This window comes from Nycticebus coucang, chromosome 16, assembly GCF_027406575.1.
Source record: "Nycticebus coucang isolate mNycCou1 chromosome 16, mNycCou1.pri, whole genome shotgun sequence".
NCBI lineage: Eukaryota > Metazoa > Chordata > Mammalia > Primates > Lorisidae > Nycticebus > Nycticebus coucang.
In genome coordinates, this window is record NC_069795.1 from 47,455,925 (window position 1) to 47,477,165 (window position 21,241).

Sequence of the window (21,241 nt, forward strand, 5' to 3'; positions counted from 1 at the left end):
TCAGAGGAGTGCGATGGGGAGGGAACGTACAGCCAGAGACTCTTCAGATACAGAGTGAATGGCGGCCGTCCCTGCAAGAGCCCACAGTCAGTGCAGTGTGCATGTTTTGTGGCATCACAGATGTTCTGTCAATATTGCTGAACTGCTTGCTTGACTTGAGCAAACCTGTTCCCTGGAGATTTCAGAAAGAGTATTTTGAAGCTAGATAAGACTATATTTATTATACTATTATCTTCTATTTGCATAGCACTTAACTTTTGGGAGGGATCCATGTGTGAATTTAACCTATATTTTAAATAAATCATTCTACATTTGTCTAGTGCCTGTTACACAGCACAAAGAAAAAAACACACCTGAGGCCGGGCTTGGCGACTAACACCTGTAATCCCAGTGTTTTGGGAGGCTGAGACAGGAGGATTACTTGAGGCCAAGAGTTTGAGACCATCTCGGGCAATAGAGCGAGACCCCCATCTGTACAAAATATAGAAACAATAGCTGGGCTTGGTGGCACAAACCTATAGTCCCAGTTACTCAGGTGGCTGAGGCAGGAGGATTACTTGAGGTTACTATGAGCTATGCTGGTGCCACAGCACCCTAGCCTAGGCAACATACTCAGACCCTGTCTCCAAAAAACAAAAAAGAAAGAAAGTAAATCTGTCTTTAGTGGGAGAGTCTTCCTAAGCCTGTGGAGTTGAAGCAGGCTCCACATGTCCCAGGAGGGAGCCCTGCTGGAGTAGGCTGGCTTCCTCTCTGTTGACTGGTCAGAGAGGGAGGGGGTGAGACCAGCCTCTTTCAAGTTCCTTTTTCCCCTTTTCTGTCGTCTTCACTGATATTTATATAGCTGCTGGCCTTGCTCTTTGCTTAGTCTTTTGGAAGATGCCTGGCATATTTTGGAGTGCAGCAGCCAAGCACAGATCTTTTCCCTACCTTTTGTTCTCTTTCTATCTTCTTCGAACGTTCCAGAAGTGTTCAGACATTTTATTGCTGTTGATATTGCTGATTTGTAGGAGACACCAGTAAGAATTACCTTGGCGATAAGGGATTGGGGAAGGGATTTAACATCATTTAACATCATGGGTCTCTTGTTAAACAGCATGAGAGCACATAAGAGCACGTGAGGAGAACACTGACATCATTGCATAGCAGTCTCCACACCTGTGGTGTATCATTTCTATAATAACGTCAGGAGCAGCTGCTGCTCAAATCTAAGACAGACAGACTGCTGCTGAGATTGCTGCAGAGATGCTCGCCCCTACTAATATTGACTGTAACTTCTGAGGTGCTTCGGCACCCGAGACCAGAATGAGACCTACCTCAAGTAAGCTGGCGCAGTGGCCTGTGTCCAGACAGTTGAGCGGGCCGGGGCCAGAAACCTTGTGTCCCAGCTCCGACAAGGCCCTGGGTTGGGGCTGGAGACACAGCATTCCCAGGCCCTGACAAGTGGCACCCCAGGTGGGACCCAACACTGTTTAAATCTGAATCGTTAAGATTCTACTAGATATAAGTCTTAATTTTTTTCAGATATCTTAGATAGCATGCGCGAGGCCATCAGTTGGTATAGATTTCACTGTGAAGGGGAAAACTCAAAATATCTGATAAAAGTTTTCCTTTTCCTCACAGTTGACTCTGCCATTCCTCAAAACATAACTCCCTCCTCATAGTCCAGTATGAAGCTGGAGTTGCACCGGTCACATCTGCATTCCTGATGGCAGTGAGGAGGAACAGGCAAAGGGCACACCCCAACCCTTAGGACAGGCCTCCTCTTCATTACATCCAATGATGTGCTAGACCCAGTTAGTAACACTTGTAAGAGCTGCAACTCTTCATATTCACTTCCATATTCAGTGCTATCAAAGTAGAAACTTGAAATTAGCCATGGCAAAAGTATTTATACCATGCGAACTGGCAACACTGCAAATCAGGGCTCCCCTCCTTCACACTCTCCCCCTTCTCCCCCAGGACTGGTTGTCAGACATTTGCTAACAACCTTTGAGTACGTTCCACTGGACATGACTCAGTGACAAGGGCACCCCTAGCTGGAAGGAAAATGTAGCCTGTATTCCAGGCGACTGTGTGCTCACCTTTCAAACAATGATTCTAATTTTAAGGGACAAAGGAAACACACTTATTGAAAGACAACTATGGACTGGGTGCAATGGCTCACCCTATAATCCTCTCATTCTGGAAGGCCAAGGCAGGTGGATCACCTTAAGCTCAGGAGTTCAAAAGGAGCCTAAGCAAAGTGAGACCCAGTCTCTACTAAAAATAGGAAAGCTAGCTGGGCATTATGGCAGGCACCCATAGTCCCAGCTAGTTGGGAGGCTGAGGCAAGAAGATCACTTGAGCCCAAGAGTGTGAGGGTGCCGTGAGCTATGATGCCATAGCGTTTACCCAACATGATAGAGCAAGACTCTGTCAAAAAAAAAAAAAAAAACAGGGTGGCGCCTGTGGCTCAGTGAGTAGGGCACCAGCCCCAAATACCAAGAGTGGCGGGTTTGAACCTGGCCCTGGCCAAACCGCAACCAAAAAAAATAGCCGGGGTGTTGTGGCAGGCACCTGTAGTCCCAGCTACTCGGGAGGCTGAGGCAAGAGAATCGCCTAAGGCAAAGAGCTGCAGGTTGCTGTGAGCTGTGACACCATGGCACTCTACTCAGGGTGACAAAAGTGGGACTCTGTCTCTAAAAAAAAAAAAAAAAGTAGTCGCTTCAGCAGCACATATACTAAAACTGGAATGATACAGAGAAGATTGGCATGGCCCCTGTGCAAGGATGATGCGCAAATTCGTGAAGCATTCCATATTTTTTCGAGTTCCATTATCAAAAAATAAATAAAGGAAGAGAGAGAGGGATGGAGGAGGAAGAGAAAGAGAGAGGAGGAAAGAAAAGAGAGAGAGAAAGAAAGGAAAGAAGAGAAAGAGAGACAACTAGCTGTTTTTATCAGTATTCTCCATCACTTCTCTAGTCCACATCTGTTTTTGTGCCTGGTCACTTTCCGGGCTTGGCGGTCAGTAAGGTAACGCCGCACTATAACAGCTGAGCTCGGGGAAACTCTTCTGCATGCTGCTGCTGTGGATTTCTCATGGACTCGGGGTCCTCTCTTCGTTCTCTAAAGCACAGCCAATGCAAGATGACCATGCTTCACAAACTTCATAGAAGATTGAGGATATTTGAAAAGAGTGTGTCACAGAAAAGAAAACTTAAAATGTGCCCCTATTCCAAGGTCCTAATTCTTCCTTGTTGTTCATGTAGCTCCTTAGCACCAGCCTACGCCCTGGTCCTGAGGATTGCTGAGTTTTCCTTAGTATGTGTGTATCCTCCCACAGCCAGAAGTAGCAGAAACCCTAGACCACAAAGCCTTAGCTTGCACTTTAAGTGCAGAAACAATCCCGCCATCCCCAACCACCACCGTTGTATGCTGAAAGCATGCCAGATGCCATGAAGAGTGCTTTAGTCCCACAGCTTGGGTGGTTATACAGTAACTACACATAAATATCTTACCTAACCAGAGCACCTGTGTTCAGGCAGTTGCCTGCTAAATGGATGGCGATTTGTACAAGCTGCGTGGTTGCTCTCTCAAGCAGAATCCATTATGTCAGCATCAGTATCGCTGGGTTAGATTAACCACCAGCCAGGGTGGGAGCATGTCCTTAAAAAACTTTAAGAAAGAGGACTTAGACATTAGGGGTATATTTATTATAAAGAGTGTCCTAACTCATTAAGAAATATCAACATCTGCATCTGTACTCTAGACATCCTGTTTTGCATGGCTTCTTTACACTTCAGCTTTCTTTTTCTTTTTTTGAAACAAGGTCTCCCTCTGTTGCTTGGGCTGGAGGATAGTGATGGCAATCACAGTTGACTGCAGCTTTGCATTCCTACACATGCCCCTATGCCCAGCTAATTTTTCTTTTTTTTTTTTTTTTTAGAGACAGGTTCTTGCTCTGTTGCCCAGCCTGGTTTCAAACTCCTGGCCTCCAGTGATCCCCTCACCTCAGCCTTACCAAGTGCTGGGTTATAAGTGTGAGTCACTGTACCTAGCCATTGCAGCATTTTTTTCTTTTTTCTTTTTTTTTTTTATTATTAAATCATAGCTGTGTACATTAATGCGATCATGGGGCACCATATACTGGTTTTATGCACAGTTTGACGCATTTTCATCACACTGGTTGACAAAGCCTCCCTGGCATGTTCTTAGTTATTGTGTTAAGACAGTTATATTCCACATTTACTGAGTTTCATTGCAGCATTTTCAACCAGGAGGAACACTTGAGGGTGAGGGGAAGTTGTGATTCTGTATCAACAGAGCGAACCGTGTATGGTGAAGACATAGGGGCAGCTTCTACTACCTGTTTTCTAGCATCTTCTGTGGTTAGATGTCGGGTAAAGATATAGAAATGCTGATTCCTGTACCAGAGAAAATGGTCACATCTAAACAGAAAATACAAACGTTCATGAACCTAGTGATTCTCTTATATCACAAAAAGGGCCAATTGAGATCAGAGGGTCAGGTTGTTAAAGCAAGTTCAGAGAAGTGACATGTGGGCAGCCAGAACTAGCAGTCAGCGTTCTCTACCCATGTCCCTTGCACAATGACTTAGGATTTTCTTGCTACAAGTAATAGTCTCCTGATTAAGAGTGATTTAAACTAAGTGAACATTTATTATCTCTAAGATTGCGTAGATACGTTATTTCTGGTGTGCAGACCTGTGGTTCTAGTTTGCAGGGTGGGCCATTTACGGCTGCATAGACCCCTGACTGCACACCCACGGGGAGTGCCAGTTCATACACGCAGTTATCCAAGTGGTTCTCCCTGACACTGGCCAATGTACAACTTGCACGTCTATTTGGAGTGGCTCAGTGATGTTAACGCTCCGGGGTAGTTTTTTTTATAGCTCTTTTCCTCTGAGTTACAGCTGCTCTAACTTTTTGTCATCACATGTCAATGTCTAAGCAGAAAGGAAGAGGTGGGTAAAAAGAAATGTTCTGCTCACACCATTCTTTTGCTGGGGCAATGTCTTCTCCAAAAGCATCTAACAGACTTGTCTCAGATCTTACTGGCCGGAGATGGGTCCTATGGCTATCTCTATACCAAACATTGGCAGAAGAAATGAACTCATTTATAGGCTTACAAAAACAGGGCCCTGCTAGCAAGGCACATGGGGTCATGGTCATGGGGAATATGACCAAGAGCATCTGCCATAGACTATTACACTGAAGGTGGAGTGATGTCTTTTCATGTACATGATTCTGTGCAAGGGAAAAAATGTCAAAAATCACTCAGGAAACAGCTCAGCGCCTGTAGCTCAGCAGCTAGGGCTCCAGCTACATACACCAGAGCTGGCCGGTTCAAACCCAGCACGGGCCTGCCAAACAACAATGACAGCTACAACAAAAAAATAGCTGGGCGTTGTGGTGGGAGCCTATAGTCCCAGTTACTTGGAAGGCTGAGACAAGAGACTCGCTTAAAGCCAAAAGTTTGAGGTTGTGATCTGTGACACCACAGCATTCTATCCAGGGTGACATAGTGAGACTCTGTCTCAAAAAAAAAAAGACTATTAATCCATTCATGAGTCTATGGGCACTTGGGCTTCTTCCATGACTTGGCAATAATGAATTGAGCTGCAATGAACAATCTGGTGCAAATATCTTTATTGCCAAATGATTTTTGGTCCTTTGGATATACACCTAGAAGAGGAATTGCAGGATCAAATGGCAGGTCTACATTTAGATCCCTGAGTGTTGCCCAAACTTCCTTCCAAAAGGAACGTACTAGCTTGCATTCCCACCAGCAGTGCAGAAGTGTTCCCTTTTCTCCACCTCTACACCAACATCTGTTGTTTTGGGATTTTGTGATGTGGGCTACTCTTACTGGAGTTAGATGGTATCTCAGAGTAGCTTTGGTTTGCATTTCTCTGATGATTAAAGGTGATGAGCATTTTTTGTTGTGTCTGTAGGCCGTTCACCTGTCTTCTTCAGAGAAGCTTCTGTTCATGCTCTTGCCCACAATGAAATGGGATCACTTGTTTTTTGCTTAGTAATAAGTTTGAGTTCTCTGTGGATTCTGGTTATTAGACCTTTGTCGGTAGCATAACTTGCAAAAATCCTCTCCCATTCTGAGGGCTGTCTACTTGCTTTACTTAGTGTGTTCTTGGTAGTACAGAAGCTTTTTAATTTGATCAGATCCCAGTAATGTATTTTTGATGTTGCTTCAATTGCACGGGGTGTCTTCCTCATGAAGTATTCTCCCAGGCTAATTTTCTCAAGCGTTTCCCCTGCACTCTCTCTAAGAATATTTATGGTTTCATGTCTTAAGTTTAAGTCCTTTAACCAGTGATCCATGAATGGATTAATAAATTGTGGTATATGTATACCATGGAATATTATGCAGCAGTAAAAAAAACGGAGACTTTACCTCCTTTATGTTTACATGGATGGAGCTGGAAAATATTCTTCTTAGTAAAGTATCTCAGGAATGGAAAAAAAGTATCTAATGTACTCAGTACTACTGTGAAACCAATTTATAATCACTCACACTTGCATATGAAAAATGAAACACAACTTTAGCCTAGGATGAAGGAGGGAAGGAGAGGGATGGGGAGGGAGTGAGAGGGATAGTAGGCGATAGTAGGGGGACCACAACTATGGAGCACATTGCAAGTACAAGTTGGTTCTATCATGTGTAGAGCACAAATGTCCTAATGCTATAATTGGGTAATGAGATGAAAGCTATGCTGATTAGTATGATGTAAGCACTCCAATTTGTACAAATAATCAACACACTGAAATGGGCATAAATGTATTTATGATCTATGTACAAAAGACTTAGACTTAATAAAAAAAATCACTCAGGAAAGAAGCACATACCACAAATTATGAAAAATGGGCAACTCAGGTTTACTTTCTCTATACTGGTTGTGTTGACATTTCTCTCCATATATGGTAATAACTCTTCTGACTTTGCCTGACTTTATAAGAAACATGCCTATCACCTGGGGGAAATGTAATCTCTTACCACTACGGTTTCTGCAGCTTTCCAGATTTTTCATTAACAGATTCAGGCATTCTGGAAGTATTTCATTTTCTGGGTGAGTAGTTTAAGGCATGTGCATTTCCCTACTTGTTTCCAAGGTGGGGGAAGGAGTAACAGGTACCTGCTTCTCCAAACACAAAGTAGGAAAATGACCTCCACACACTTAATGTAACAATCAAACTGATTTCTAAAATGCAAAGCCTGTGGATAAGGAAGTGTTTGAGACAGGAAAATACAGAGATATAAATGATACCATCCTTTCCTTTAAGGACTCACAGCTCACTGCAGCTATTTATGCATGGAAGTTGTGCTAATTAAACATGATTAAATCATACAGTCACCCAAAAGACACTGAAAGTCATTATTTCAAACCTAAGAAGGCAGAGGAAGCCAGGAGCCTAGTCCAGGAGGATGAAGCCAAGGAGAAAATGAATCACTCTTTTCATGGTATGGGGTGCCTGCTGGGGAGAGAGGGAAGCAATGTGTTTTGAGGAATGTTGTTCAGGTGGATTATCTGTACCATTCCATATTTCCCAGAGCCATGCTGGAACTGTGAGTATGAGTTGTAGATAAGATGTTACTGCCAGAGTAGTCCTAGGGACACCCTAAAAAGAGCGTTTAGAGTTATATGTTATTCTCAGAAAGTGTGTGGATCTTTGCATTATCCTTCACAAGGAGGAAAAGTGGAATTACATTAACAAGGTTTCTTTTCAAAGGCATTGTCAAGCTTTTTCTATAGTAAAGGCCCTTCCCCACTTCTGTCTGTTCCCTGTAAAGCTTACAGAAAAGAAAATAGAAGTGAATTTCCTCTTTTTTGGAGAGGAGGGGTTTATTTGTTTTGATATATATATATTTTACTTTCTTTTAAAGAAGTATTTCAGAATATCATAGGGGCACAAACATTTTGGGTAATGAATTGCTTTTGTGTTGTTTGAGTCCAAGTTATAAATGTGCCCATCACCTGGATAGTGTGCATTGTACCTGCTAGATGTGAATTTACCCAGCCCCTCCTCCCCATTCCACCCACTCTATTTTTGATGAGTATTATTTTCGTATGTGCACATAAGTGTTGATTAGTTCTAATTTAATAGTGAGTATAGATGGTGTTTATTTTTCCATTCTTGAGATACTTCACTTACAAAAGTGATCTCTAGTTCCATCCAGGTTGTTACAAAAAGTATTAGTTCCCCATTTATTATGGATGACTAGTACTCCATGGTACACATATACCACATTTGATTAATCTGTTCATTTATTGATGGGCACTTGGATTGTTTCCACATCTTTGCAATTGTAAATTGTGCTGCTGTAAACATTCAAGTGTGGATGTCTTTTTTTCCATTGGGTAAATACCCAGTAGTGGGATCCCTGGATTGAATGGTAGATATACTTTCAGTTCTTTGAGGTATCTCCATACTACTTTCCACAGAGGTTGTAGTAGTCTGCAGTTCTACCAACAGTGTATGTGTGAGTGGTCTTATCTCTCTGCATCCATACCAATATTGCTTATTTTGAAGCTTTCTGATAAAAGCCATTCTCACTGGCATTAGATGATATCTCATCGTGGTTTTGATTTGCATTTTGCTGATGATTAGAGATGCTGAGCATTTTTTCATGTTTGTTTGCCATTAATCTATTTTCTTTTGAAAAGTTTCTATTCATGTCTTGCCCACTTTTTAATGGAGTTTTTTTTTCCTTGCTGATTTACTTGAGATCTTTATAGATTCTGGTTATTAGATGTATAGCATGAAAATATTTTCTCCCATTCTGTAGGTTGTTTATTTGCTCTACTGATGGTTTCCTTGGCTGTGTGGAAGCTTTTTAATTTGATCAAGTCCCATTTATTTATTTTTGTTGTTGTTGTGATTGCTTCTGGGGATCTTCTGCATAAGTTCTTTGCCTAGGCTGATGTCTATAAGAGTTTTTTCTTCTGCAATTATTATAGTTTCATGTGTTAGGTTTAGGTTGGTTATCCATTATGAGTTAATTTTTGTGACTGGTGAGAGATGTGTATCCTATTTGGGTCTTCTACATGTGGCTATCCAATTTTCTCAACATCATTTATTGAATAGGGATGTTGTTTCCCTGTGTATATTTTTGTCATCTTTGTCAAAGATCAGATGACAATGTGAGGATGGTTTTATATCTAAGCTCTCTATTCTGATCCATTGGTATGTCTCTGTCCTTGTGTAAGTACCATGCTGCTTTGGTTACTACAGCCTTGTAGTATAGCTTGAAGTCTAGTAAGTGATGCCTTTCTATTTGTCCTTTTTGTGTAAGTTTTCTTTGACTATATGGAGTAATTTCTGGCTCCATATGAAGTACAGAATTATTTTTCCTAGATCTACAAAAAATGACATTAGTATTTTAATGGGGATTGCATTGAATCTGTAGATTGCTTTGTATAGAAATTTTAACAATGTTGACTCTGCCAATCTATGAGAATGACATATTTTTCTATATGTTTATGTCTCTGCAATTTCCTTCCTCACAAACTCATTGTTATTTCTGTAGAGGTCTTTTATCTGCTTGGTTAAATATATTGCTGGGAATTTTATTTTTCTTTTTTTGTTGCTATTGTGTAGGGTCTTGAGTCTTTGATTTGGTGTGCAACTTGCCTGTTCTTGGTGTATATGAAAGCCACACAATATGATTTGTGTATATTAATTTTGTAACCTGAGACTTTGCTGAACTTATTTATCAATTCCAAGAGTCTCTTGGTTAAATCTTTGGCATTTTCTAGATACAAAATCATATTGTCAGCAACGAGTGATAGTTTGACTTCTTATTTCCCCATCTGTATGCCTTTGATTTCCATCCTTTGTCTGATTGCTCTGGCTAGGACTTCCTGCACTATGTTGAATAGAAGTGGTGGTAGTGGTGGACAACCTTGTCTTGTTCCAGTTCTAAGTGGGAATGCTATCAATTTTTCACTGTTTAGTATGGTGTTGGCTGTGGGTTTGTTGTGTATGGCTTTTATAATTTTGAGGTAAGTCCTATCTAAGCCAATTTTGTTAAGTGTTGTTATTATAAATATTCTGAATTTTGTTAAATTCTTTTTATTCATCTATTGAGAGGATCATATAGTCTTCTATTTTATGGTGAATTACATTTTGCATGTGTTGAACAATCCTTGCATCTCTGGGATGAAGCCCACTTGGTCATGGTGAATTATTTTTTTGATGTGCAGCTGAATTTGGTTTGCTAGGATTTTACTGATAATTTTTATGGCTATTTCATAAGGGATATTGGTTTGTAGTTGTTTTTTTTGTTGTTGTTGTTAAGTCCTTTCCTGGCTTTGGTATCAAGGTCATATTGGCTTTATAAAACATGTTGGGAAGGATTTCTTCCTTTTCAATATTATGGAATAATTTCTGCAGGATAGGTACCAGATTTTTATAGGTCTGGTAAAATGCAGATGTAAAATCATCTGGTCTGCAACTTTTTTTGTTGGAAGATTTTTTTTATTGCTGCTTGGATTTCAGTATTTGATACTGTTCTGTTCAGGAAATCTATTTCTTCTTGACTGAGTCTAGGGACGCTATGTGTTTCTAGGAATTTGTCCATTTCCTCCAAGTTCCAAGTTTATGTGCATAGTTTAGTTTTGTTTTTTTTAGAGACAGAGTCTCATTTTGTCACCCTCAGTAGAGTGCTGTGACATCACAGCTTACAGCAACCTCCAGCTTTTGGGCTTAGGCAATTCTCTTGCCTCAGCCTCCTGAGTAGCTGGGACTACAGGTGCCTGCCACAACACCTGGCTATTTTTTGTTGCAGTTTGGCTGGGCCGGGTTCGAACTGCCACCCTTGTATATGGGGTCCGTGACCTACTCACTGAGCCACAGGCGCTGCCCTACATGCATAGAGTTTTTATAATATTCAGAGGTGATATTTTGTATTTCCATGGTATTGGCTATGATTTTTTCTTAAATTTTTGATTGAGCTAATATTATTAGAGATCTTGCTCTTCTGCTTCTGGTTAATCTAGCAAGGAGTCTGCTAATTTTATTTATCTTTTCAAAAAACTAATTTTTTATTTCATTAATCTTTTATATAATTCTTGTGTTATCATTTTCATTTAGTTATGCTCTAATCTTTGTTATTTCTCTTCCTCTGCTTTTTGGGGATTGGTTTATTCTTTCTTTTCCACTTCCTTGAGACGATTCATTAGATTGTTGATTTGTGATCTTCTGTCTTTTAGGAGTAGGCATTTATAGCTATGAACTTTCCTGTCAGGACAGCTTTAGCTGAATCTCACAGATTTTGATAATTTGTGTCCCTTTTATCATTTAGTTCAAAGAATCTTTTGTTTTCCATCTTAATTTCCTCCTTGACATAACTGTCATTCAGCAGTAGGTTATTTAGTTTCCATGACTTTGTGTAGATGAGTGTTTCCATTAGAATTGATTTCTAATTTTATTCTATTGTGTTCTAGAAGATTCATGGTATAATTTCTATTTTTTTTTAATTTGTTGAGACATGTTTTGTGGCCTAGGATGTGATCAGTCTTCAAGAATGTTCCATGAGCTGATGAGAGGAACATATATTTGGTGGTTTGGGGGTAGAATGTTCTGTAAATGTCTGTTAGGCCCATTTGTTCTAGAGTTCTATAAGTCCACTGTTTCATTGTTTATTTTCTGCTTGGAGGATCTGTCCTGTTATGTTAGAGGGGTGTTGAAATCCCCAATAATTAAGGTGCTGCTGTTTGTTATTTTGTTTAGATCAAGTAGGATGTGCTTTATGAATCTGGGTACACCTGTGTTAGGTGCACAAACTGAGTTGTTACATCTTCTCGTTAAATTGTTCCTGTTTGTTTTCCTTTACTTTTATTGATTTGAAGTCTGTGTTAGCTTATATAAGAACTATTACAACAGCTTCTTTTGATTTCCATTTGCATGAAATATTAGTTTCTATTTCTTACTTTGTGGGTTAGATGTGTTTTCTGGAGACAGCAATTTGTTGGCTTGTAGTTTTTTATCCATTCATCCTTCCTGTGTCTCTTGAGTGGAGAATTCAAGCCATTCACATTTATTGAAAGAACTGATAAGTGGGGTAGATTTCTGTTCTTCCTATTGAATAGAACTTTATGGCTTTGTTTTACCTCTTGTGGTGACTGTGCTCTGACTTTTAGCTTTTGGCCTTTTTTACATAGGTAGGTATCTAATGTTAATGTATGTATAGTGCAGGTCTGAGTACTATTGTGGGGCTGGTCTGGACTTGGTGAATTCCTTCAGCATTTGTGTGTCTGAAAAGACTTAATTTCTCTATCAAATGTGAAACTTAGTTGGTGGTGTTTTTTGTTTAAGAAAGCTGAAAATGGGAGCCCACTGCCTCAGGTTTGTAAGGTTTCCACTTGTTTTTTGTTTAAGAAAGCTGAAGATGGGACTCCCTCAGGCTTGTAAGGTTTCCAGTTTTCTGTTACCTTGATGGGTTGCTTATGTCTAACTGCTTGTAGAATTTTCTCTTTCACTTTGACTTTGCCCAGGTTGAATAATGTCTATTTTGGAGATGTCCCATTTGCTATGAATCTTGCCAGCATTCATTGACCATCTTGTATCTGGATAACTGGCTCTCTGGCAATACTTGGGAAGTTTTCCACAGTAATTCTCTCAAATAGATTTAAAATTTTTTATTTATTTATTTATTTTTTAAGAGACAGAGTCTCATTTTGTCGCCCTTGGTAGAGTGCTGTGGCATCACAGCTCACAGCACCCTCCAGCTCTTGGGCCTAGGCAATTCTCTTGCCTCAACCTCCTAAGTAGCTGGGACTACAGGCACCCACCACAATGCCCGGCTATTTTTTTTGTTGCAGTTTGGCCACAGCCAGGTTTGAACCCACCACCCTCGATACGTGGGGCCTACCTCCCTACTCACTGAGCCACAGGTTCCTACCTCAAATAGATTTTTTAAAAAAGGAAAAAGGGAGAGCGAGGGGGAGGGAAGGAGAGAGGAAAGAAAATAAAGAAAGGGAAAATGAAAGTATGGTGACCTGAATCATAATGAGTTTTGGAATAGGAGTTCTCTTGATTGAGGAAGTGTCTATATGATTTCTTTCCAAGTCGTTGAACCTTCTGGGACCGTAAATAGGAGAGACTGAGCACAAGGAATAACTCTCTCTTGGTAGCTAATTCTTGAGCATCCTGCAGAAGAGATCTGCCTGCAACTCCCCTTTTCTTTTGGCTGAAAGGGCCAGTTGGGTCAGTGGGAAGAGGCCAGGAACTTGAACCTGAGTGGGGATTGGTGATGTGGTCTCTGTGGTATGACAGTTGGTAGATGCTCTTCCATGATTTCTTTTTGAGGTACACAACATCTGGGCTTGATGACTATCTGTAAACCAGTCTGAGAGAGAGGAAATGTCTGTGAACAATAAGGTGCAACTTGATAGTTTATTGTGTAACATCATAGAACTAGCTGTGTCTAGGACTGAACTAAGTTACCTCTTTCAGGTGTCAACATCAGAGGTTTGGCTTGTAGATCAGAAGTCTTTTGTTGAGGATAAAAATCTGGGGTGGGAGGAGGATATGCTGATGGCCTGTACTTATGGCCCTTGCCCCTGCATGTTTGGTGTAGTTGGAGTCAGGCAGTCTGGGGAACCCAGGTCAGGATGGATGCTGGAGCCACTGGGGTACCTGGAATCAGGAAAACTCAGCCTTTCCCTGGATAAGGAAGTGGACTTCAGCTTTCATCAGAAGGGGAGGGTTAGACTAGGCACCATGTATAGATATTCTTCGTCCACTCCCATGCAGGCCATCTCATGGCAGCAGCTGTTACTTCAGTCCTATCTGTTCTTATCCTTGCTTTCCAGTGCCCAGCCTTGCTTAGTATTCCCAGTGGGAGATGAACCCAGCTTTAGGAGGTTTGCCGCAGATCTGAATTAAATTGGTACAGTTATGTGAAGGCCAAGCAAACTATGAGGGCTGTAGAGCATTTCTGGGCTGGGTCTGGTGAAGATAATGGACATACCTTGAGAGGAAAGGTTTTAAATATTCACTGGGGCTCCCATATTAGCCATGCTACATGGCCCCTGAACAAAGAGACTTTGATAAAATTGGCTCCCTGGAATATGGATTGAAGTCAAATTTGCTTAAAGAATCTAGAGATAATGTTATTTTCTTAGTTTAGTACAAATAGATTTAAACAAATACCTGTAAAACACGCTGTGACATGCAATATATGCATTAAGGAGCATCTCCTGGACAATCCTATCCCCCTGTTTCCAATCCCACCAGCCTGTGCAGCTGTTCTTATCTGATGTCACAGACACTGATCTAGACATGACTCTTTAATATTTGCAGGGATAAAATCCCCAGGTAAAATGTGTTAAAAAGTATTTTTGAAATGTTGAAGAGTTAAAACTTATGAAATAATTAAATAAGCTATACAATTTTACTAAGAAAAGGTGAAATTATGCATGTATGAATGTTGACATTGTCTCTTCTTAACCTGACAAGGCTCTTTTTAAATAGTTCCTGTATTCCTGCATTCTCTATGTTTAAATATTCTATAGCATTTATACAGTTTTTCTACTCACTAATTTACTAAAAGCCTGGAGGTATTGAGTTCCATGGGCCTGCTGATTTCACAGTTCTTTGAGAAACCATTTTCTCTTTAGACTTTTGATGTCATGAGGGCCCTGGAAGGACAGCATAAACAGCCTTCCATTCTGTAGTTTTGTTCCCCAGAGGGGAAGGACCTGGTCTGTTTTGTCACTTCTATAGGCTTGATTGGGTGGTGGCAAGAGCTGGGAGTCACCATAAGAGGTAAAACAAAGTCATAAAGTTCTATTCAATAAGAAGAACAGAAATCTACCCCACTTAATAGAGTATAGTATAAAGAGCAGAGTAGAGTATAAATATCTTAACACAATAATTAAGTAAGTGAGGTGAAGGCTATGTTAGCTCCATGGCTATGTCAAGCCTTGGAGCACTCAACACTTAGAAGTTGAGTACAGAAACCTTTGAAGGCTTTTTTTTTTTTGGCCAGGGCCAGGTTTGAACCCGCCACGTCTGGTATATGGGGCCAGCACCCTACTCCTTGAGCCACAGGTGCTGCCCCCTTTGAAGGTTTTTAAGCAAGAGAAACATGTGCATAGAATGTCAGGGCCATGTTTGTCGACAGCCAGTGGTGTACAATCCATGGTTCTAGGCTGATCCCAGCTGGCAACAGAAGTCTCCCTTTATGTCCTCCTTTAACAGTCTTTGCTGGGAACATGGAGTGAACTTTTAGTTTGTGTTGGTTAAGCTCTAAGGACCAGTTCATGTTTAGGAGATTGAAGTGCATATGGATAGGGTACAGAACACTCTTCCTGCCAGATTCCCAACTGTCTGTCTCCACATTTAGGCAACAGAATGCCAGAGATAAAATCTGAGAGGAATGGTTAATGCTGGCAAAAGATGTATATGGATGTAAAGTAAAGCACTCATGCAGAGTCCTCTGTGGAAGGGTGTTTTGTAGTCTAAAGGTCTGGATCAAAATGCTAGTTTGGAGTACGACTTTGAAATGTTACATAACAGTTTTCTGAACCCGTTTTCTCATTTGTGTAATGAGGATACCAGTCTCACTTATCTTAAGGGGTGGTTAAGACAACCAAATGAGAGAATGTGTATATGCTGGTAAGAGTTAATAGTTGCTGACAATTATGATACATTCTTCCTGTAGGATGTTATTTATTGAATCTTATAACTCTTAATACATCTTTAGACCTATAAGTCACAATTGGTTCTTTTTCTATTTGTGCAACAAGTGAATTTGGCATTCAGTTCCTGAACATATAAATAGTTGTAGAGATCACCCAGCTTTATAAAAGATGGCTCAACTTCTCACTTACCTATCTGTCCCACAGTGTGCCATGCAAGAAATGTGTGGTGGTTGGTAATGGAGGAGTTCTGAAGAATAAGACATTAGGAGAAAAAATCGATTCCTATGATGTAATAATAAGGTAAATGTTTCCTATTTGCCGATCTAGAATTGTTTCAGAATAATATGATTTCCTACTTTACTACAACTAGGGGAGTTGCATCAAAGTTTTTATGTATTTGATTACACAACCTTCTTTTTCAGTTGTTGGCTAAAGGTAAGCCTAAATTTCACTTACTTAGCAAATATTTATTAAGGCTCCTTCACATACCAGGCACATTTCTAGCCATGGGGCAATAGCAGTGGGTAAAAACACTATTTTATATGGTATGGAGTTTATATTCTAATGAAGGGAGGAAAACAGTAATTTTTAAAATGCCTTATGGACAAAAAATGACATGACAGGATCTGATTGAGAGGCTCCTTTAGAATGGCTGACCACTCTGAAGAGACATTAAAACTAGGCCTAAGTGATTATACAGTAGCAGCCATATGAAGATTGTGGAAGAGCAGTCTAGGCAGAGAGAATGTTTCTCGCCGGTCCTCAGAAGGATATGATCCTGAGTTTGAGCAGCATAAAAACTTGACCAAAACAAAATGATCCCATGAGGCTGGAGGGTAGCAGGCTGGGGAGTAGCAGGCTGGGGAGAGTGGTACAATTGGAAGCTGAAGAGATGAGCAAAGAGCAGGCTGTGTAGGGCTTCTTCATAAGCTAGGATTAGAAGCTTGGATTTTAAGCGGAAAAGAGGAAACCTTTGAAGGTTTTTAACCAAGAGAAACATGTGGATAGAATGTCAGAGACAAGGGTGGAAAGGGGATGGCCAGTTAGGTTGCTGTATTCAGGTAGGAGATGATCGTGGTTTGGAACACAATTGTTATGGGAGAGAAAGAGATAAGTGGGCAGATTGGAGATATGCTTTAGATGCAGACTTACCAGGATTTGTTATTATGTTAGATGTGGGGAGAAATGCGAATAAAGGAACGAAAGATACCTCTTACTCTATTTTCAGCATGAGAGACTGGCTGGAGAGTGGTATCATTTATTGATTTGGGAAAGACTGAGGTAGGAGCAGATTAGAGGAGAAACAAGATTTCTGTATGAACATGTTAGATTTGAGATACATATAGGTTTACACTGGGAGTTGGATAGACAGGTTAAAATCTTCACAGTAAGTAGCCTATAAACTGTATTTAATCCATAGGCTGGTTAAGATTTACCAGGGAGACACTAAGAGAGAGAAGTGGACCAGGGATTGAGCTTCGGAGCACTCAACACTTAGAAATTGAGCACAGAAGGAGGAATGTGTAAAAGGGATGGAGAGGATCCACTAGTGAGGTAGGAAGAAAATCAAGAGAAAGTGATCCCAGAAGTCAAGAGTGCAAAGAAGTTCACGATAGAGGCAGGGATCAGCCATGTCCCAGTGCTGATGATAGGTCATGCACAATAAAGACCAGGAGGTGCCCATTGGACTGGCAACCTGAGAAAAGCAGCCTTAATGGCATTATGTGGCAAGAAACCATCTAGAATGGGTTAAAGAGGGGGTGACAAATGAGGAAGGAGAGAAACCAGTACAGGCCACTCCTTTAACAATTTTGCTCTGAAGGGGAATAGAGAAATGACTGGTAGCTGGAGATGGTTATGCAATCAAGAGAGAGTTTTTTCTTTTCTTTTGTACAGATAAGAGATGCTAGAGCATATCAGTAAACCGAAGGAAATGAGTAGAAAAAGAAAGCTGGGTCGTAAAAGAGCTGGGTACGGGTCCAGGGCTCCAGAGCACAGTGTGATTAATCTTTTGTAATGGAAAAGAGGGCCAGGATTACAGTTATAACTACCAAGAGTTCCCAATGTACTCAGTACTATTATGAAATCAATATATAATCATCCGCACTTTCATATGAAAGATAAAACACAATTATAGCCCAGGATGAAGGAGGGAAAAGGAGGGTGAGGAGAGGGGAGGGGGGAGGATCGGCGGAGAAGGGTAATCGGCAGGACCTCACCTATAGTGTATATTGCAAGGGTACATGTCAAATCTATTAAGAGTAGAGTATAAATGTCTTAACACAATAATTAAGTGAGGTGAAGGCTCTGTTAACCAGTTTGATATAAGCATTCCAAATTGTATATAAAATCAGCACATTGTACCCCATAAATGCATTAAGGTACACAGTTATGATTTAATGAAAAATTGTTAAGAGGAAAAAAAAAGAAGAGTTCCTTAGCTGTTGCAGCGGAAAACCAAGGACCTTTCTTTCTTTTTTTTTTTGTAGAGACAGAGTCTCACTGTACCGCCCTCGGGTAGAGTGCCGTGGCGTCACACGGCTCACAGCAACCTCTTAACTCTTGGGCTTATGCGATTCTCTTGCCTCAGCCTCCCGAGCAGCTGGGACTACAGGCGCCCGCCACAACGCCCGGCTGTTTTTTTTTTTTGGTTGCAGTTTGGCCGGGGCTGGGTTTGAACCCGCCACCCTCAGCATATGGGGCTGGCGCCCTACTCACTGAGCCTTTTCTATCTCTATTTTCTCAGAGAAAAGTTTTGGTAAGGTCATTATTGGGTGTGTTAGGAGTAGTTGTGATTAGTCTCTTGAAGAATGGGAAAGCTAGCACACTGGGGCAAGGCATTGGGATGACCTGGCAGTGTTGGGTGTTTTGCTGGCTTATAAGCTGCCTAGGGTTTCTACATAGAAAGATCATCTTGTTTTCTGTTTATTATCTATTTTAAGGAAGCTGTCATAATGTACTCAGAAAACAATTTTTAAGCAATTACGGTTTGTTTACATTTGGTCATTTAAAACCACAAGAAGACTATGTGAGAAAACACCATCGGTACAACATTTTGAAAGTCATTTTAAGTGTTACTAAGACCATCTTATATTACACAGAGTTAGTGGCAAAGGGTAAAACAGTACTTATCCTCCTAGGGAACACTGTTTTGGAAACAAAGCCTTCCTCTTTTTATTTGCATGCCTTCATACTGTGTGCATAAATAGTGCATGTCTAACCTTGGCTTTGAGCATACACAAAACCAACAGTAGATCCTTTGTGGTTCTTCAATTCACTCCAGCCATAGATATTTATTTGGTTGTGCTTGACTGTAATACAGCAATTTTATATTGCTGCTTTATTATACAGCAGAACAATTTTGATGAGTCTTCAAACCAACTTAAATTTTTCTTCCCTGTTAGTCACGTGGATACACATCCATGTCCTACATGACTGTGTGACCTTGGGCAAGTAACTCTAGCTCTATGGACCCCAGAGTCCTTTTCTATAAATCCAAGGGAGGTTGTATAGTTGTCTTCTAAGATCTCTATTAAGTCTGGTATTTTGTGGTTCTGTGTTCCCATTTCTTCAGTTTTCGTGGTAGTGAGACTAAATTACCATTGACTCCACAATTAATTTTCAAATACAAATGAATGCTTCTGCCTTTGATCAAGTAGCTATTTCCTAAAAAGGAATTATCTCCTTGGCCATTAGGTATAAAAGACCTATGAATTGTCTTGTGGCTTCAGAGCACAGGATAAATGGCTGGTGTTTGTCCAACCCTGAAGCCTCTGAGATTTGTAATGGAAATCTTGTGTGTTTCATTACCCACAGAATGAATAATGGTCCTGTTTTAGGACATGAAGAGGAAGTTGGAAGAAGGACAACCTTCCGACTTTTTTATCCAGAATCTGTTTTTTCAGATCCCATTCACAACGATCCTAATACAACGGCTATTCTTACTGCTTTTAAGACACATGATTTAAGGTGGCTGCTGGAATTGTTGGTTGGTGACAAAATAGTAAGTAGGCAAAATTGAACTCTCTTCAGATTACCTTGTTTTTTTCCTTAAAAATAAAGACAACCATAATGTTCTATGTTACTTTATTTCAGAACACCAATGGTTTTTGGAAGAAACCGGCCTTAAACCTGATCTATAAACCTTATCAAATCAGAATACTAGATCCTTTCATTATTAGGACAGCAGCCTATGAACTGCTTCATTTTCCAAAAGTGTTTCCCAAAAATCAGGTATGTGTATATGTTGGCATTGTTTCAAACTAAAGCTCTGGCTGAAGTAGGATGGATGGTCATGGGAATTCTTTGAAACTCTATGAGAACCATGGCTCATGGCCACCTCTGAGTTAGTAAAATTAATTATCTGTGGGTATTTACTGTTAAAAGTTTTTCAGGTTGCAAGGAAAAGAATCTTAAATGGAGGGTGTTTTCCTGCTTTTACAGGGCCTTCCTGGGGTTTCTTTGTGATGTCCAAGTAGGTGACTCCTCCTAACTTCATCTTCAGTGTTCTGTGACAATGAGTCATACTGGGTGGGCTGAAGGGTAGGCTTGTGCTCCCAGGAGCAGGACTGGCTTCAGGACAAGTGTATGGCTTTTCAGTAAAAAGAACTGTCCAAAGCATTTAGATAAAAATATCCTAAGAAAGCCAGAAGAAAGGTGCAGAAGGACAATAAGGTAGTCTAGAAATATTTCTGTGGACAGAGGGAAACATTCTCAAGTTAACGAGGCACTAAATTCTCAAGTAATGGTAGTTACATTGATATTGAAAGTTCTTGAAACTCCAAATTATTTAATTGAATGAAATCTTATTGACTTTGATTGTAGTAGCCCTGCTTGTCTACATTCCCTAGAAAACAATCCTTTCTAGACCCCATACAGTGACAGAGAGGTATTTTTCATTTGAAGCTTGAGTAACTGTTTAACGTAATAATACCTCAGCTGAAATGATGTGTTTCCCTCTTTGTAAAGCAGGGAAAATCCAAAAAATATATACATTGTGCATCTTTTCTTTACCATGATAAAAAACGTGATTAAGAGGGGTGGCACCTGTGGCTCAAAGGAGTGGGGTGCTAGCCCCATATACTGGAGGCAGTTGGTTCAAACCCAGCCCCAGTCAAAAACTGCAAAAAAACAAACAAACAAAAAAAAACAGTGATTAAGAAATTCTGGGGTGTTACATTCTTAAAATCAAATAGCTTACAAAGGAATAAAAACAAAAAAAGTAAATTATTCATCTCTTCTCTCTATAGTAACCCATGTCATCTCTCAATCTTTTCCACCTTTTATGTTCTTCCATGTATTAATGAACACATACACATACGCTTTTTGTTTGTTCAATATAATTATAATTATACCATATTGTTCTGTTTTCTTTTTCCCCTCTATTATTCCCATATTTACAGACATTTGGATGTATACAACTTTTTTCCCCTCTATAAATAATGTAATAGTATATGAACTTACAGGACACTTGATTACTGCACACTTGATTACTGTAGGATAGATTCCTGGAAGTGGAATTCTCTAGTCAAAAAGCATACATATTTGAAGTTTAAACTGGACTTCAGTAATTTTGAG

The 21,241-nt window shown here is 40.3% G+C and overlaps 1 protein-coding gene and 1 non-coding gene across 6 annotated transcripts in view; both read left to right on the forward strand.

Annotated features, from left to right (window-relative positions):
- ST3GAL6 (ST3 beta-galactoside alpha-2,3-sialyltransferase 6) overlaps positions 1 to 21,241 on the forward strand; it is a 75,302-nt gene that overhangs the window by 50,658 nt on the left and 3,403 nt on the right. For all 5 annotated transcript variants that reach the window (XM_053565760.1, XM_053565763.1, XM_053565761.1 and 2 more), the window contains 3 exons: positions 15,869 to 15,964; positions 19,481 to 19,667; positions 19,760 to 19,897. In XM_053565760.1, the coding sequence (XP_053421735.1) occupies positions 15,869 to 15,964; positions 19,481 to 19,667; positions 19,760 to 19,897 (421 nt within the window). The remainder of the gene's footprint in view (positions 1 to 15,868; positions 15,965 to 19,480; positions 19,668 to 19,759; positions 19,898 to 21,241) is intronic.
- Positions 2,697 to 2,803, forward strand: LOC128568222 (U6 spliceosomal RNA). Its single transcript, XR_008375044.1, has one exon. It is a non-coding gene; the product is annotated as a U6 spliceosomal RNA (small nuclear RNA).